The sequence below is a fragment of the Peromyscus eremicus genome, chromosome 5 (assembly GCF_949786415.1).
Source record: "Peromyscus eremicus chromosome 5, PerEre_H2_v1, whole genome shotgun sequence".
Taxonomy (NCBI): Eukaryota; Metazoa; Chordata; class Mammalia; order Rodentia; family Cricetidae; genus Peromyscus; species Peromyscus eremicus.
This window is the reverse complement of record NC_081420.1, coordinates 4,088,229-4,107,321: the sequence shown is the minus strand read 5'-3', so window position 1 is coordinate 4,107,321 and position 19,093 is coordinate 4,088,229. Positions and strand designations below refer to the sequence as shown.

Below are 19,093 nucleotides of genomic sequence, written 5' to 3'. Positions count from 1 at the left end.
CACCAGCAGCACAGACACTGAGAGCAACAATTAATAAATGGGACCTCTTGAAACTGAGAAGCTTTTGTAGGGCAAAAGACATGGTCAATAAGACAAAAAGACAGCCAACAGAATGGGAAAAGACCTTCACCAACCCCACATCTGACAGAGGACTGATCTCCAAAGTATATAAAGAACTCAAGAAACTAGACATCAAAATACCAAACAATCCAATTTAAAAATGGGCTAAAGAGCTAAACAGAGAATTCTCAAAAGAAGAATCACAAGTGGCTGAAAGACATTTAAAGAAATGCTCAACATCCTTAATCAGAGAAATGCAAATCAAAACGACTGAGATACCACCTTACACCTGTCAGAATGGCTAAGATCAAAAACACTAATGACAGTCTATGTTGGAGAGGATGAGGAGCGAAGGGAACACTCCTCCACTGTTGGTAGGAATGCAAACTTGTACAACCACTGTGGAAATCATTAGGGTAGTTTCTCAGAAAATTGGAAATCGATCTACTTCAAGACCCAGCCATACCACTCTTGGGCATATCCCCAAGGAATGCTCAATCATACCACAAAGATACATGCTCAACTATGTTCATAGCAGCACTATTTGTAATAGCCAGAACCTGGAAACAACCTAGATGCCCATCAACTGAAGAATGGATTAAGAAAATGTGGTACATATACACAATGGAGTACTACTCAGCAGAGAAAAACAATGACAGCATGAAATTTGCAGGCAAATGGATGGAACTAGAAAATATCATCCTGAGTGAGGTAACCCAGACCCAGAAGGACAAACATGGTACGTACTCACTCATAAGTGGATTCTAGATATAAAGCAAAGAACAATCAGACTGCAACCCCCAGAACCAGGGAGGCTACCTAGCAGGGGGGACCCTAGGATGACTGTGGCTTATAATAAGTTTTGCTTTTACTCAATTACTGGCAAGCCTCAATGAAACATTTCACTATTAGGATAAGAATTTATACTGTATCAAGCTGATAATAGAAAAATAAATAAGTAAATAAAAATTTTAAAAAAGAGGTGAAAGAAGGAAAAAAATGCTCATCCAGCTGGGCAATGGTGGCACATGCCTTTAATCCCAGCACTCGGGAGGCAGAAGCAGATGGATCTCTGTGGGTTGAAGGCCAGCCTGGTCTACAGAGCGAGCGAGATCCAGGACAGGCACCAAAACTACATAGAGAAACCCTGTCTCGGAAGAAAAAAAAAAAAAAAAAAAGAATGCTCATCCAATTTCATTACTTATTTGGTGGTGGGGATTGAACCTAAGGTCCTGCAAACGCTAGGCAAGTGCCCCATACTCAGCATGCCCCTCCTAGTATTTCTTAAAGATTCATAAATCAAAGGGCTGAATTATGTCCATCATAACTTGCAATGTCACAGTAATATTTTATAAGGACAGGTAAGTAAGAATACATTAAAGATGGCTCAATTACTCCTAACACAGGATTAGAGTGACAGAGCCACCTGAGGCCATTGTGAGGCGTCCGGCCAGAGCCAGGCTGGCTTTTCCTTGAGGCAGCTGCTGGGCTAGCGGGAGGGGGCTTACCTTGCAGGTCTCTGATGAGCTTTTCGCCTGTGGTAATGTTACTCACTAAAACCGCCTGCAAGGAAGACAAAAATGGAATCAGACAGCTTACCTGTGCAACTCAGCCTTCAGAGCAGGTGTCAAAGGAAGAAAACAGCACCCAGCCAGCAGCAGCCCAGCCAGCCATCAGGGAGCAATGCTCTGCTCCACTGCACGTCCATCCACAGTGAAGGGGTATACCTGCTTACACATCTGCTTTCCAGCCACCCCAGGAGTAATCAAATGGATGCCTCAATTCCAGTTCCCAGACACCCTTCCCTGCCAGCGTAGCTTCTTCCTCTCCCTGCCTGCAGACTCCCAGCAGCTCCTGGCCCTGACGTGATGTGGTGGGGAGGAGGCAACTGTAGTTGATATACTGTGGACCCTAATAAACTTATCTGGAGTCAGAGAACAGAACAACCACTAGACAGACATAGAGGCCAGAAAATAGTGGCACACACGCCTTTAATCCTATCACTTTGGGAGGCAGAGATCCATCCAGATCTCTGTGAGTTCAAGGCTACACTGGAAACAGCCAGGCATGGTGACACACACCTTTAATCTCAGGAAGTGATGACAGGAAGCAAAAAGGTATATAAGGCATGAGGACCAGGAACTAGAGGCTTTTTAAGCTTTTAGGCTTTTAGGCTTTTAGCAGCAGTTCAGCAGAGATCCATTCCAGTGAGGACTCAGAAGCTTCCAGTCCGAGGAAACAGGATTGGCTGAGGAGTTGGCGAGGTGAGGTTGGTTGTGGCTTGTTCTGTCTCTCTGATCTCTCAGCTATCACCCCAATATCTGCCTCTGGGTTTTTTATGAATAAGACCGTTTTTAAAATTCGTGTTACAGGCAACAGGGAACCCTGACACAATAAGGAGGTGGGAGAGACGTAATGCTGAGTGAGAAGTCAACCACCTGGTCAGCACATGCAGGACTCTGGGTCAGACAATGCTGTCTACACCTCATGTGCAGCTACTAACTGGCCCTTTGTAAGAGCTGTAGGAGCTGGATAACAGCTGTCATCCCAAGGCCAGAGTCGGGCACCTAGGCCTAGACAGTTTGTTCAAGTGGCTCACTATCAAAAGTGCTGAAGAGACCTACAAATGCTAGATACACTCCAGAGAGCAAGCTCTTAGCAGCCCCCCTGCAAGCACCTAGGAACCTGAGCAAGACAAGTTTCATGGACTGCACCCAGGATACTTAATTGTAGGTGGTAGCTTGACAGGAGTAAGGAGACCCTAAGACACGCTAATGTGTTTCTGAGTGTTTATTCTGTTTATTCTGTAAACTGGCAGGAGCCGTGTCCTGAGAGAGTAAGATCTGTCCTCAGAATGGGTGGACACCATCCAGTGCGTTGGTGCTGGGGAGAACAGAACAGAACAAAGAAGGATTTCCACTGGCCCCCTTGGATATGAGACATGGGGCATGCTCCTGAGTCACAGCTGTGAGCAGAGCTCCAGGCTCTCTGGTCTCAGGACTCCAGGGCTGCCGCTAGCAGATGTCATCCCTGGCTCTAGGGCTGTCAGACATGGGAGTGAACCACCCTCCCAGTATCCCGTATCCCAGGATCTGCAGTCCCAGCCTCCACAATCCCATGAGGCGATTCCCCTGACAAGTCCTCTCACATGTAATGGTCAGTCTCCACAGAGAACCCAATGCTAAAAACAAGTAGAAACACGAGAGAGGGGAGAGAAACACTAAACACTAGAACACATCACACAGGATGAGTGTGCAGCACACAGGCAAGGGCCACGTACACACACAGGATGAGTGTGCAGCACACAGGCAAGGGCCACGTACACACAGGATGAGTGTGCAGCACACAGGCAAGGGCCACGTACACACAGGATGAGTGTGCAGCACACAGGCAAGGGCCACATACCCACACAGGATGAGTGTGCAGCACACAGGCAAGGGCCACGTACACACAGGATGAGTGTGCAGCACACAGGCAAGGGCCACGTACACACAGGATGAGTGTGGTGGCAACATGAACGTTTCTTACTGTATCATCTCCAACAAACTAATACTCCACTTATCAACATGCTGAAAACAGGCATTTTTCATCCATTCTTGATGCCAAACTTGCCAGCACCTCCCTCCACCCCCTCTCGTGTCCTCCGGAACCTCCTCTAACACCACCTCTACATCTCCTGAGCCCAGTCAGAGGAAAGGTCTCAAGAGGCCCAAACTCCTGAGCAACATTCAGGACACGGGGATGTGTGCCGGGAGATGAACACAGGGATGGATATGTGCCAGGAGATGAAATCCAGCCAAGCCCTGTGCTTGCTTTGGGAGTAATGTGAGCAATGGTAGAGAAGTCCCCAGAATGGTATTGGTAAAATTCCTCTACCTGGGATTGTTTCTTTTACACAGGATGGAGAGGGTGGAGAATGAGGACCCACTCTAGGAATAGGACTTCCCCAGCTCAAAATTCCTGCTGCTCTGGGCAAAAGAGCAAGCATCTGGTAAACTGCACCAATGAATCCATCCCAGATCCCACAATCGCTCTCCGAATATACATGCAAAAGAATTCAGAAAGGATCCGCAGGCCTTACCTGCCCACCCACATTCACTGCAGCGAGTCTCACAGCCAAAAGGTGATCCCAGAACCCATGAGAACAGACAGAAATGTGGTACACTGCACAGCCTTTAGAAGGACACACCAACACATGTGCAACATGGATGGACCCCTAAGATTTGGGGCTAGTGAAAGAACACGCCAGTCACAAAAGGAAATGTTTGTTCGTTTTTGTTTTTCGAGACAGGGTTTCTCTGTGTATCCCTGGCTGTCCTAGAACTCACTCTGTAGACCAGGCTGGTCTCGCACTCACAGAGATCCACCTGCCTCTGCCCCAAGTGCTGGGATTAAAGGGGTGTGCCACCACCCAGCTATAAAAGGAAAATGTTGACTGGACTCCACTCACATGAGAAACCTCATGTAGTAAAACCCCAGGACAGCCCAGGAAGGCAGTCTCCACTGCTGAGGGGACAGCCCAGGAAGGCAGTCTCCACTGCTGAGGGGACAGCCCAGGAAGGCAGTCTCCATCGCTGAGGGGACAGCCCAGGAAGGCAGTCTCCATCGCTGAGGGGACAGCCCAGGAAGGCAGTCTCCATCGCTGAGAGGACAGCCCAGAAAGGCAGTTTCCATCGCTGAGAAGGCAGGGAGGATGGGTGTGCAGCAAATGCAGTCTCTGTGACACAGGTCCCTCACTGAGCTCACCCTTAGCTGCCACCTTGCCTCTGAAGATCTGGAAACTGCTGTAGTCAGAAGCTTCCAAAGGTATTTCTGCTTCCTCACAGCTTTTATCCTGCCAAAGAAAATGTCTTCTCACCTTCCTTCCTTACTTATGAACGAAAGACCATGGCCTCCTAAGATGAAAATGGGGCTATAAAATATGTCCAAGGTTTCTGCATATAATTTTAAACTTATAGAAAGGGGCTGGAGAGATGGCTCAAAAGGTGAAGAACACTGGCTGCTCTTCCAGAGGACCAGGGTTCAATTCCCAGCACCCACATGGCAGCTCACAACTGTCTGTAACTCCAAGATCTGACACCCTCATATATACAGGCACAACACCAATGCACATAAAATAAAAATAAATAAATTATTTTAAAAAAATTATTAAAAAAAAAAGAAAGAAAAGAAAATGCTGAATTGTTTTCAAGAAGATTGAAAATGCTTCCTAAACCGAGCAGCACTAATCCCAGCACTCGGGAGGCAGAGCCAGGAGGATCTCTGTGAGTTCTAGGCCAGCCTGGTCTACAGAGCAAGATCCAAGACAGGTACCAAAGATACACAGAGAAACCTTGTGGGGGGGGGGGATGCTTCCTAGCTTGTTTGTTTGGGGAGAGTGTATTTATAAGGAAGAGAAAAACTGCATTCAACAATATTTAAAATTCTTTCTTTATACATTGTACTGGTATCATGGAACCATAGGAATGGTGGGCATTTGTGTGACGTTCATACAACCACATAATGTACTTTGGCTATATTTGTCCTGCAATTATTTTTAAATAACATAATACACTCAGCTCTGAACAATTAATTCTTCCTCGTATTTTGATTCTGAGTGATTCTGGGGTGGCCTCTTTGCAGTGTCACCAGAATTAACTAGAAACTAAACTGTTAGTTATCGCACATACAAATTTATCCCAGCCATGCTGGTCTGGAAACAAATTGTTTTTGATTTGATTCTTGGAACACTAGCTCAGTGTTTCATAGCAAGCTCTCAAACAGGGACGGGATGGAGGGTTTTGAAGCATGAGGCTCAGAGGAGGACAGATAAAAAGGACACTGTACAGATCCAGAGTGAGCAAGGCACAGATGCACAAGATTGACGAGAGACTTCAGGGCTGGAGAGAGAAATAAGTAAACAGCAACGGTGACTGTCGGATACATTAAAATTTATCTACTTTATAGGTGTTTTGCCTGCACACAAATATGTGCACATAGTGCTCAGAGAGGTCAGAAGAGGGTATGGATCCCTGGAACTGGAGTTACAGACAGTTGTGAGCTGATGTGTGGGTGCTAGGAACCGAACCCATGTCCTCTGTAAGAGCAGCCAGTGCTCTTAACCATTCCAAACTGCTGAGTGGTCTCTCACCCAGACATTTTAAGAGTTCAACAAATGCTTGTGCCAGGGACAGCACAGAGCCCGAGGGAGGAAGAGCAGGAAGCTGAGCAGCAAGCAGTAGACACTCTCAGTGACCACATCCTGCTGAAACTCATACTCACCCCCAAACATTCTGCCTCGATCACAGCCCCCTAAACACTGAATGCATGTTCCCATAGAAACAGGAACACTGGTGGGACAGCTGGTCAGTGCTGACAACGTCGGTAATTAAGCAAATTCACAGAAGGTGAGCAATGGCTGGAGAGTTTGCACAGAGGAATTGCTAGGTGACTGTGCCTGTAAAGATTGCTGTTACCTGTCACTTAAGGAAGAGGATGCTGTCTGAGCAGCCTCGGGAGATTTCACTGGGTGTCAACATCTTAACAGGTACTTAACAAACTAGACTGTAAACAGGTCAGTGCTTGATGTGGCCTCCCGCTACAATCAAGTGTCTTAACACACACAAGGTTTGAGGCCGCTGCTGGCCCCACATGGCATGCTGTTTACAGCAAGCCTGTGCTAGAGGCAGAGTAATTTCAAACTGACTATGGAACATAACAAGTACAAAGCCTGGTGCTTCCTATGGGGTTTTATGACCTGTATGAGCTGCATGTGTTTCTCTCTTACAGAGTCAGCAGAGGGTGTGCTGGGGTACCAGATCCTCGAAAACATGCAAGGGGAATGTGCTAGAACAGCTTCGAGGCGGTTGGAATTTTCTTCCCCATATGGTCTTATGGACGGTGGTTATCTCGGCCCTTCATGGAAGGAAGCAGCCACAGACCACTGTGTGTGCAGTGATAGTCCGCTGACAGAGCTGAGGCCTGATGTGAGGCAGATGATGTCAATGAACCCATTCTGCCCATGCTTTCCTGTTTACATTTCCCACAACTAACACACACACACACACACACACACACACACCCCTGTGCCACATTTATAAAAATTAAATCTGAAAGTAGGATGTTATGGTATATGACTTTAATCCCAGAATGTAAAGCAGAGGCAGGCAGATCTCTGTGAGTTCGAGACCAGCCTGGTCTACGGAGGTCCAGGGCTACACAGTGAGACCCTGACTCAAAAACAAACAAACAAAAATGAAATCTGAACAGTATAAAAGTTTAACACTTTAACTGTAAGGCTTCTAAAAAAGTAAATTAGAAGATGCGAAGATAAATTTTGTTTTCTTAAATTCTGATTAAGTTCAAGAAGGACTTTTTCGGACAGATTTTGACTGAGCATTTGGCTGCCTAGCTTATGTGAGGCCCTGGGCTCGTCCCCAGCATAACAGAGCAACTCCTGTGTCCCATTTCACATTTGTAATCATACTTGCTAAAGTACTCTTGAGGCCTCTTAGTGGAATAAGAGAGAAACAAGACAACAAGCAAAACGTCCCCCAACAGAGGGAAGTAGAAATCGTGGCCTGTTCTTCAGCGGGCAGTGACGCAGCCATAAAGAGGGAAGCACAGGCGGAACACGGGAGCCCTCGGCCACCCTGGGCCGTGGAGGTGCTCTGGGGTGTGTGTGCACTGCAGGCCCCGCGTGTTAGGATCCTGCCCTCACTCCTCGGGGTCTTACGGCATCAAAGGGGGCTGGCGACGACGTAAGCGCGGCGTGGCCACGCAATCTGCGCCTTAAAAAAGCGGACGCGGACGCCACCCTCTCTGTGTACCCTGCTCTGCTCCCGCGTCTTTCTCTCTCCAGGCCTGGCTCTCCTCCCTCCTATCCCCTCCTTCCTTTCTCTATAACTCTGGTAGTCGTGGCTGTGGCTCGTGACTTTTCCGCCGATCACCGTGCTGAGTTCTAATGGCCACGTTACAGTCACATCAGGAGGGTACTGTTTATCCCCTTCATCATGGCACACAGAACTTCCTGGTCCCCTCACCTCTTCTCAATGCTAGGGCACTCACCTCCCATGGCTGCGTTTCCAAACCCTAAAAACAACAAAGCCCCTCCCACCCCACGTCTTCCCACACGGCTCCAGGGATATGCTCTGGGCTCAGTAGCTAGGGATGTGGCTCAGTGGGAAAGCAGGCAAAGGGAAGGGAGATAAAACCTCACAGTGAGATGGGAATTCCTCTCTCCAGGGCAGACACAGAAACTAGACTCACTTTCCTCTATGATAGTGACTGCTAAAAATATCTAGCCTTCCTCATCCGTCACATCAGAGCTGGCCACAAACACTCTGGGCCGCATTAGCTCACACTGCACAGGGCCCTGCCTCAGGACAGCAGGCCCCCAGGTGAGGAGCCCACAGGCTTGTCTCCTCCCTCGGCTGTTAGTGAACATATGCTCCCACCCTGCTGTCCAACACAGCTATTCCCATCACATCAAACTTAAGCACGAGGATGACAATTCACCCGGGTCATGGAAACTTGGTGTGTTTCTGTCTTGTCAGCCTGTCTTTTGTAAGAGGGAAACTGATCTTTCATGACAAGTTGTGTGGGGCTTTCTGCCACTGTGACATTGGATCAGGATTTCAGAGGTCACTGGCAGTGACCTCAGGCACCTGAACACATGAAAGCTGCACAATGGACTGAGCCTTAACTGTGAGCCAAATGAGCACGTCTTCCCCTGGTGACTTTTCCAGGTTTCCTGCTGCAGCAGGGAGAAAGGTGATGGACACACCACCAGGTAACAGATCTCAATGTGCCAAAGCCGAAGAGAAAATAAACACCATAGCGGGGTTGGTCGGGTGTTTTCCCATCAAACACTTACTCTGTGGTATTAGGTTAGAAGTATAAAGAGGGCTGTGGGTGTCACAGCGGGACGGCACGTGCCCAGCATGCACAGCGTCACAGGATTGATGCCAAAGACAGGACAACCAACAATAAAAGGAGGGTAGACAATTCCAACTCACCAAAGCAGAGAGCAGCACCGACAAAATCTAACCTGTGTGCACTCCGCTGCACGGGGAAATGGGAATGACCTTCACAGTGATGATGATGATGGAGGAATGACCTTCACAGTGATGATGATGGAGGAATGACCTTCACAGTGATGATGATGGAGGAATGACCTTCACAGTGATGATGATGATGGAGGAATGACCTTCACAGTGATGATGATGAAGTCAATCGGCGCTTAAGGACATTGGAAGAGTTTTTCTTTCTGTTGTTTATGAGCCTGTGCCTCCAAAATCACTATGCACCTGAGGGTGTGGAGGAGCCCCAAAACAGCTTGACCACACAGCAGCCATGACAGGCTTAGGGGCCCAGACACAGCTTCTGTGACAGGCTTACTGGCAGGCAACACCCAGATCCAGGAAAAGCCTTAAGCTGACACCACCCAGGGATCCACCCAGGGATGGGGAAGTACCTGACATCCCAAACATTCCAACCTTTAGACAAGGTGGCCAGAAGTCCCTGAGTCTAGCATACACCGGTTTTTGTTTTACAGATACCCCTAGACAAATGTCAGCCAATCAGGGTCCTGAACCCTGGAAATCCCCTCACCCCAACCTCTGCTATGATAAAAACCCTACCCTGCCTGGGCTCAGGGCTCTCTGCTCTTACCACTTCATCGGAAAGCCAGAAAGACCAAGCTCCAGAGCTTGAAAATAAAGGCTCTTTGCTTTTACATGTGGGATTCAGTCTCCGTGGTAGTCTTTTGGGGTCCCCCGAGATCTGGGAATAACAAGGAAGCCTTACTTTGCCTTCAGCAATGTTAGCCTCCAGAACCGGGAGATAAATCTACCTCCATGCCTTATAGAGTGTCCTATCGCAGGTATATTCTTGTTTTGTTTGTCTGTCTGTCTGTTTTTGAGATAAGGTCTCTCTATGTCACTCTGGCTATCCTGGAACTCAATATGAAGACCAGGTTGGTCTCAAAGTCACAGAGAACTATGGCACTGAAAGACCCTAACCCTTCAGGCTTACACCCCCTAAGCCCCAGGAGAATAAGGAACTAAAAAGAAAATCCAGTTCCAAGGGCAAGCTGACTCAATCATTATTCAACCACCCCTGTAATAATGTAACAGTATAAAAAGATTTCTGTTAAGAGATGTGCTCAACTGTGACTGGGATAGTTGCAAGTGTTCCAAGAAGGACCACTGTGACCTTTGTGTAAACTCCACTTCCGCCCTGATAACCCCCCTTAAGGTTTCAGGAAAAATGTGCACACTGACGTAACTGTACCCCCTCTGTGATCACTCTGTGACCAGACCGTGATCTTATGAAATTAGCCTCTAGACATAAATCAATTGAAACAAAATTGTATGGGTATTGTAATCTTATGGCTTTTGTGGGTTTTTCCTTTAAAAGTACCCATATGGCTGTGATAAGATGCGACTCTTGCTCTTTGGAGCTGAGTTTGCCTGACTGTACAGCCGCATTAATAAACACCTCTTGCTATTGCATCAACTGGACCGGAGTCTGGGTTCTTGGGGCGCCCACTCGAGACCCTAAACTTTGGGGTCCAACAGGCACCTGCCTGTGCCTCCTGAGTGCAGGGATTAAAAGGCGTGCGCCAGCATATCCAGCCTCAGGTGTAGTAACAGAAGGTGGACTGTAAGGCACAGTCCACCACAGAGTAAGAGAACAGTGCACAGTGCACATGGCTTGTTTGTTCAGCCACCAACCAGCATGGCCAACTTCACATCACAAGATACCACGTGGAAGTCTTTGTGATGGAATTAAATAAGTCAGGTCTTCGATCAGGCAGGCTTCTGAGGCTCTCCTGAGATTAGTATGCCACCTTGGAGCACAGACACATTTCCCCAGGGAAGATGAGAACTGAGCAGAGGGGGTACTCAAAGAACACACATTCAGTGTCGTTAGTTTGTGGGGTGTCAACTACTTGAGTTTAATTACAAACCTGGCCGTGACTCTAAACCAAATCTGCAAACTGAGGATTTCCAGTCTAGTAAGACTGAAAAGGATCTGATACACCTCACACAAGCTTTCCCCAGGAAGACATATTTACAATGGATTATACTAACCTGCTTTCACTCAGCCTCGGCTCAGCCACTGTCCTCTAAACAGGCTGCGGATGCCTCCTGCCATCCTATCTCAATCCTCCCAATGTGAGGGCTCTTTTTACTTCAGGTACGTCAAGAGCCAGCTGACAGAGGGACCACCTTTCTGCCCGGCTCCTCTGACAGAGCCCCTGTGGGGGCAGGGCTTGCTATTTAACCTCCAAGTCTGAACTCTTGGCCATGCAGTCTAGAGTACAAGCTCAAAGTCTTTCTTGGTTTAACACACCTTTGGTAAGGGCCCCAGGGCTCCCCTCAGCTGCAACACCACCCTCTGCTCCAGACAGCCAGAGCAATCCGCCATCCTGCCACACCCACTTCTAGCCCAAGTAGAAAAAGTAACACTTCTATGATGCAATGGTCCTCAGACCTTGTGCACAGCTGTCTGGTGGAGGGACGCCATGGACCCACTTCAGTGTGTGCTCCGGGTACATTTTATCCTGCATAGAAGGCTGGAAAGCTCAATTCCACTTTCCACACTCATTCCCAGGAAGGTTTTGCTGCCTGCAAGATGCACTCACATGGGTGAGTGTTTCCCCTGCAGAAGCAAAGCTGTCTGAATCATTTTCTGCTCCTGTAAGCAACCAGGGTAAAACTCACTGGTTTTTGGACTTTGTATTTTGGTTTGTTGTTGGCTCCCTATCTGGGGCGAGTAGACATTTGTTCAGTCACCCCACGAATAGTGTCACACGCAGGGACATTGACAGCACCTCAGTGCACCCTAGCGTGCTGAAAGTGAGGGTCTCCCTGGCAGAGGCCCAGTCCTCCCTCTGCCTCCCCACTGCTTCTGTCTTTATGTGGCTGGGCTCAAACTCCAGGCTCACAGCAGCTGGGCCTGGGAGCATCTCTTTCTCAGAACACAAAGCAGGAAGGCCTCTGTGGCTTCCTTTACATTCAGCTCAGATTTTTTTCCAGTCCTTTCTTTCCCTTGTTTCCCCCCAGGAACTCTATTTCCATCACAAAGGAAACGTACTCTAAGGATTTTCTTTGTGCCCTGCAGGCTAATTAACAAGTTTAAATAGAACACAGAAAGTATGAATGTCAAGGCCGACACACAGCTGCCAGGAACCAGCCTAGCAAGGGATGTCACCGGCACAGACACTGCCCAGGAGGCGATTTCCGCCTAAGGCTTGGCAGGCAAACAGGAGTGAATGGCAGGAAGACCCACGTTTGTCCTGACAGTGCTTCTGAGTACCCCCGGATCTCCCCGCCCCTTCCCGCCGGACCCAAGACCGCAGTGGATCACCAGACCCCGAATCAGCCTGCTGACGGAAACACAACAGAATGAACTCAACCAACCCTGGGAGACAATGCAGAGCGTCACTAGTTGAATATTTACAGGTTTCTATCAACTAAAACCTCAAGCTCTGCTGCCTCTTACATCTTTAGAAACGTGTTTTAAGCAGGGTTTGGGGGCTCATGCCTACAATCCTAGCACCCCAAAACTGAAAATAAGAAAATTAGTGAATAAAAAACAAATGAAGACAAATTTTTGTATGTACACATATATGCACCTATTAAAAGGAAATACTGCTGAGCTAGGAATGATGGCTTATGCCTGTAATCTCAGTACTTGGGAATCTGAGGCAGGAGGATTACTGTGAGTCTGAGACCAGCTTGGGCCACACAGTAAGTTTCAAGTCAGACTGCCTCCAAAAAAATGGGGCAGGGGAGATGGCTAGCAGGAAAGAGGAGTTCTGTGCAATCTCGAAGACTAGAGTTCAGGTCCTGGTGCCCTGTGACAAACCCGGCCCCCATGTCCTGCAATCCCAGCTCCAGGGTAGACAGACAGGAGAACTGTGCAGCCTAACCCAGGACAGGGACAGACTACTCAGGGTAGAAGCAGAGGACAGCAACAGAAGAGGACACCCCAAGCCCTCTTGTGGCATCTGCTCTGCACACATATGTACACGTACACTCACACAGAGAGACACAGACACACAAATAAATACATCTCAAAAAAAACCTCAAACTAACAAAAAAAGGCTGGGGAGATGGCTCCATATGCAAACATTATGCCCTGAGCTCAGGTCCCCAGCACGTATGAAAAAAGCCACTCTGTGGCACAGACCTATAATCCCAGCTCTTGGGAGACAAACAGGAGGACACTTGGGGTCTGCTGAGCAGCCAGTCTATCTAAATTCAAGAGAGCCTGTCTCAAAACACAAGTTGGAGAGTGACTGATGGAGACATGACATTAACCTCCATTCTCCACATGAATACAAGTGCATGTGCACTCACATGTACACACACACACACACACACACACACACACACACACACACACACACACGAACATGTACACACAGAAGGAAGCACAGTATTTTACTGGTGGTTTAAAAACACTGCTATGGCCAGGCGGTGGTGGCGCACACCTTTAATCCCAGTACTTGGGAGGTAGAGCCAGGCAGATCTCTGTGAGTTCGAGGCCAGTCTGGTCTACAGAGCGAGATCCAGGACAGGAACCAAAACTACACAGAGAAACCCTTTCTCGAAAAACCAAACAAACAAACACACAAAAACATTTTTATGATCAAATCCTTTGACACTGCTCACAAAGGCGGAGGTGGCCCACCTCACTACTGTGCGTACAGTGAGTACAGGAGTGACCCTGCTGACACACAGAGCACAAGACACTGTGGATGGGGTAGATGTATCTAAAAATTCATCACTTGGAACTAATGAAGCTAATGAAAGTCCCTGTCCCATTCGCCTGGTATTCACAAGAAAGAGACAGAGACATGGAAACCCAGAAGGAAGATGGCCACATGTGTGGGGAGGGATAAACTGGAGTAACATGTCTACAAGGGATCTCTGAAAGCTAGAGGACAGGACCCTGTTGACACCTTTAAGGTTGCTGACCTTGAGAAATGTGAAAGGGGAAACTCTACACTGGGTTAAGCCACTTACTATGTAGTCATTTGTTATGGCAGGACTAACAGACACAGAGAGAAGGCCTTTCTCTTGGCTGGATGTGAGCTCCAGCGTAAGGAGGTCAAGCAGGTGTGTGGGAAAGACAAGCAAGTTCATCAGTGAAGCTCTCAGTGATGCATGCAGTGACAGGACATAGACTGAGTCCTCAGGCTGCTGTCAGAAAGCCTTTGGGCACTCCAGGCAACAGAGGTACAGGAAATATAATCTCTCCCACAAAGCATGCTCAATGTGGATTTAACCACTGCTTCAATGTAACCTGAGACGCAGGAACAGAAACCAGAGCGCACCTATGTCCTTTCACCTGAATCAAATGCAAAGCTTTGAATTCAGAACAGTCACCTGCGCAGGGCAGGCACAGCATGGGCCGGATGCTGTGATGGTAGCTGGGCCTGAGATGTGAAGTGTGAACCAACCCGGTAACTTATAAGGTTAAATTACTGATACACCTTCGGTCCCAAGTTCAAACCCCACAGTGAGGCCTAAACAGCAGCCAGCCTGATGAACTGAACAATAGCCCAGCAGCTGAACAGCAGACAGTGAGACTCTCAGGGGAGCAGGCACCGGTCAAGGGTGGTCTCACCCTCCACTACCCACTCCTGCTGGGGAAATGCTTGGGACAGCCAGTATATCAGGATCAAAGTTTTTCAGATTTTAGCGTATTTACACAAACTTTACTCATTCAGCATACCTCATCTGAAAATATGACATGCCAAGTGCGCCCAAATCCATACCTGTTTGAGTCAGGCACTTAAAACATTTCAGAATGTGGTACACTTCAGATATCAGATTGTTAGAATTGTACCTCTGTTGTGACCCTCAAAGAGAAAGGAAGGAAAGCTAAGAACTTCCTGAGGCCCACCCATGAGTCTGCTTATTCACGGAACATGACTCCCAAAACTTCAGCCCAAATCTGCTTCTTTACCAATCACCCATACTTATACCAGCCAATACAGCCACTGCCCATATTTGACAATTTTATTTCAACTAGTTAAAATTAAATTCCACCTGTTAGCCCGGTTAGCCACCATTCAAGCATTCTATAGCCTCACATGGCCAGTGGCTACCATGCTGTAGCAACAGAGAGACAGACAACATAACCACTGTCAAGAAAACTCCACCACTGGGCATTGCTCCTTATCAACACAACCTCAGAAGACCCATGAAGAGACACTGAGGAACTGGATTGGGAGCCGGACCTGGTCGCCTCAGAAGGAGCAAGCCTTCAGCCACACATGAAGTACTTCGCCCCTGTCAGAAGCCACAGTCTCCCGAAGCCCAGACAAAGAGTGTGCTGTGAGTGTCTGCAGTGAAAGGCAGGCAGAACCATGTCACCTGCATGTCCCCACCATCCAGTCACATCAGTGACCTTCCCAGACCAGGATGGCCCCCAGCAGGTGGGGCCCGTGAAGGAACGGGGTCAGAAGAAGGGGGCTGAAAGCAAAGGACAATCTGGCCCTTGGGGCCACCAAGGTCTAGATCTCACCCTGAGTGACAGCTGTGGGCTCTCTCTGAGTCCCAGCTCCCACATCTGCAACAAAAGCACTAACAGCAAGGATGCTGAGGCAAAAGCCCTGAGTTCAAGGCCAGCCTGGGCTACACAGTCAGGTCAAGGCCAGCCTGGGCTACACAGTCAGGTCAAGGCCAGCCTGGGAAACTTAGTAGGACCCTATTTCAAAACTTAAACACATTTTTTTTAATTGGAACAGGGAACCAATGAGAGGCCCTAGATTCAGTCTCTGCTCCTGTGGGAGGAGCGGGCAGAAGCCTGTGGAAGGCTCAGTGAAGTGATTGACTGTCTTGATTAACTAGGAAGCCGAGGAGATGGGTAAGGAGTTTTAGAGTGTAGCTGGGCGTGTGGTTTGTCTCTACTAGACTAAGAGGGAAGACCATACTGAACGTAGATGCACCATGCCACAGGCCAGGGCTGGGGTGGAATAAAACAAAAAGTCCTGATACCACGACTGAGCTTCTGCCCTGTCCTCGGCACCACCAGGGGAGGAGCAGACCCTCCACAAAGAGGGTCCTCCAGGCGTTTGTCACAGGGACCTAAGACTGACACCACAGCCCTCACACAAGCCTCCTTCCAACACAGCAGCGATGGCCAGGGAGTGCTATGAAGAGCGAACCAGGCGGGCAGCAAGTGTCCATGGCTTTGATATGCTTTGGGTTGGAAGACACTAATGACTTCCACCATCTTACACTTGAATAAAGAGAGTTTAGTCATATGACTCCCAGAAAAACCAACGGGGCTTAGGTACATCAATGAACAGGAGGCATTTTTTCAGCTGGTATAGTGTGGCTTAAGTTGGGTGGTGGTGGCGCACGCCTTTAATCTCAGCACTCGGGAGGCAGAGCCAGGCAGATCTCTGTGAGTTCAAGGCCAGCCTGGTCTACAGCGCGAGATCCAGGACAGGCACCAAAGCTACACAGAGAAACCCTGTCTTGAAGAAGAAAAAAAAAAAAGGTGTGGCTTGTAGCCCATATGCCGAGTCCTCCCTCTTTGCTGACAGTGTTAGATGTTAGAGAGTAATACCTTCCCTCTGGGTGATGTTTTTTGCCAAAAAAGTGTATTTCATATTTAATTTGCTTTAGTCTTTTCCTGTATAGCTTTTTGTTTTCTCTTCTTCCAATTTTGTATTTATACCTTCCATTCAAAATCTTTGAGGGCATTGGCCTTTTGTTTTCTGGATTAATGGTATTTTTCAGATCTTATGGAAACTAGATTTTGACATGCATGTTCAATATCCTCCTTGGTTTATAGTCTGCTTCCAATCTGTGTGTGAGATATCTGAAGACACAAAAAATATCTGTCTATGACAAGTACTTGACAGAGCCTGGCAGAAAAGAAAGCAGGCAAATGCCACCCCACCTTGCTCTGCTCACTCCCTCACTGCAGACCCTGCAAACATTTCAACAGGAACAGTGGAGCTTAGGGGCTGGTGCCCAAAGCTGCACCAGAGTGCTCACACCTCTATGCAATTACATAAATCTACACTCAGCACGCGGCCACACAGCCAGGTAAAAAGTGTCCTTCGGAAGAGGATAGTGGGGACAGTGGCCTACCTTCTCGTCCTGGTGCATCCTGTTGACATTCTCCAGCTGGAAGCTGTGGCTAGACTGGATCCTGTCGAGCTGCTCTCGCTGCCTCTCCAGCTCGCCCTGGAACTCGTTCTTCTTCAGCTCCACAGCACCCCTCTCTGCGGCTGCCCTGCGGACCCGGACTTCCAGCTCCACAATGCGTGACTACAAGGAAAACATGGCCCTGAAAGTCCACATTGTCAGCTGAGACACTGCAGCTCCCTCAACAGACCTCACAGGAACAAAGCTTACAGCCCAGCAAACAGAGCCAGGGAGGGGTGGTGGGTGGAAGATTACCCAGAGGACACAACGGGGGACTTGCCAAAATACTTTAATTAGACACCTGCCAGAGGCAGCCAGTGACCTAGACATCTAGGGGAAGGATGAGTGTATTCTTTGCGGGACTAGACAGGGCAGAGCAAAACCAATGATGATGACCCAGAGACCAGGAGGCCTCAGGGAGCTCAAGTCTGTCCAGGAGACACTTTGTCATTGTTTAGTATGTGTCTTAGGTTTCTGCTGCTATGATAAATACCATGACCAGAAGCAACCTGGGGAGGAAAGGGTTTATTTGGCTGACACATCCTGATCACAGTCCATCAATGAGAGAAGTTAGGGCAGGAGCCTGGAGACAGGAAATGAGAAGCAGAGCCCAGAGGAGTGCTGCTTAATGGTTTGCTCCTCCTGGCTTGACCAACTGCTTTCTTTCTGTGCAACCCAGGGACTCCCCTCTCTCTCTCTTATCAACATATGCACCCACACACACACACATTGGGATGGGCTCACCTACATCAATCACTGATTAAGAAATGCCCCACAGGCTTGCCTCCAGGCCAATCTTACGGAAGCATTTTCTCAACTGTGGTCCCCTCTTCTCACATGACTCTTGTGTCAAACTGACAAAAATCAAGCCAACAACAATGACCAGGACAGCATGGCCTCACCCAGAACTGGCTGTGATATGTGGCCCCTGGTTTCTCCGGTGGACTGTAGGACAGGAATAGGCAGAGTCCAGTCCACCTCTGCAGGCCAGCAATCCAGCCCTCCTCAAATGCTCAACTGGGACACAGAGTGAGGTGTGAACTGTAACTCAATAGTCACAGAGTAAGCAGTACTGGGCTGGGGGGTGGGACCAGGGCTGGTGAGGGTAGGCTGGGGGGTGGGACCAGGGCTGGGGAAGGGACTGGGACCTAAAACACCATTAGTGTAGGCTACCGGAACCCAGGGACTGGCTGACAGTGACAGGGGGCCCATGGCACTGTTGCCCAGCCACTTTAGACATTTAATTGCATCCATGCATTCTAAATCAACAAGATACCTGGAGTTCCACACTTCTGGAGCTCGCAATCCAGTAGTTGAAGCCCAGCACAATGACACAGGCCACCAGGGCGGCCACGATAAGGGGCGGAGACTTCATGCTGCGACGCCCATTTCCCAATCCCATCATCTTAAAACCAGGGCTGAGAATCTGCCAAATAAAAACACAGAAGTTTCCACAATAAGCCTACCATCTCTGACTCACATACTCTGTGGCACACGGACCCTTTCATGGACCAGTGCCCACAGCCACAGGTCTACATGCCTGAATGGTGAGGCCAGTGCTCTGGACTGAGGCTTGTGGATTGGTACCACTCAGGGACCCAAGCAACGGTACCATATCTCGTAAACGCCCAAATCGCTCATCTGTAAAATGGGTGCAGCACAGTGCTCATATCTTAGGTATTGTCTGAGGTGACTCACATTTGCGAACAGGAATAACAAACCTTGTGTCCACATTTGTGAGAAATCTGACATTTTTCAGGCTGTCCAGAGAGTCTGGGAGGCTTTGGTCATTTCCCCTCACATTTCCCCTCACTGCCACCCCAGTGAAGTCTCCAGAGGGCAGAGCAGGAGCGCCATGCTGGAAGCAGAGA

At 48.6% G+C, this 19,093-nt stretch overlaps 1 protein-coding gene across 1 annotated transcript in view; it reads right to left on the bottom strand.

Annotated features, from left to right (window-relative positions):
• Positions 1–18,648, bottom strand: part of Golm1 (golgi membrane protein 1) — a 39,191-nt gene extending 20,543 nt beyond the window's left edge. The window contains exons 1-3 of the mRNA XM_059262779.1: positions 18,499–18,648; positions 17,166–17,345; positions 1,569–1,623 (exon numbers count right to left, since the gene is read on the bottom strand). Coding sequence (XP_059118762.1) covers positions 1,569–1,623; positions 17,166–17,345; positions 18,499–18,627 — 364 coding nt within the window. The 5' untranslated portion in view covers positions 18,628–18,648. The remainder of the gene's footprint in view (positions 1–1,568; positions 1,624–17,165; positions 17,346–18,498) is intronic.
• Between the last annotated feature and the right edge of the window lie 445 nt (positions 18,649–19,093).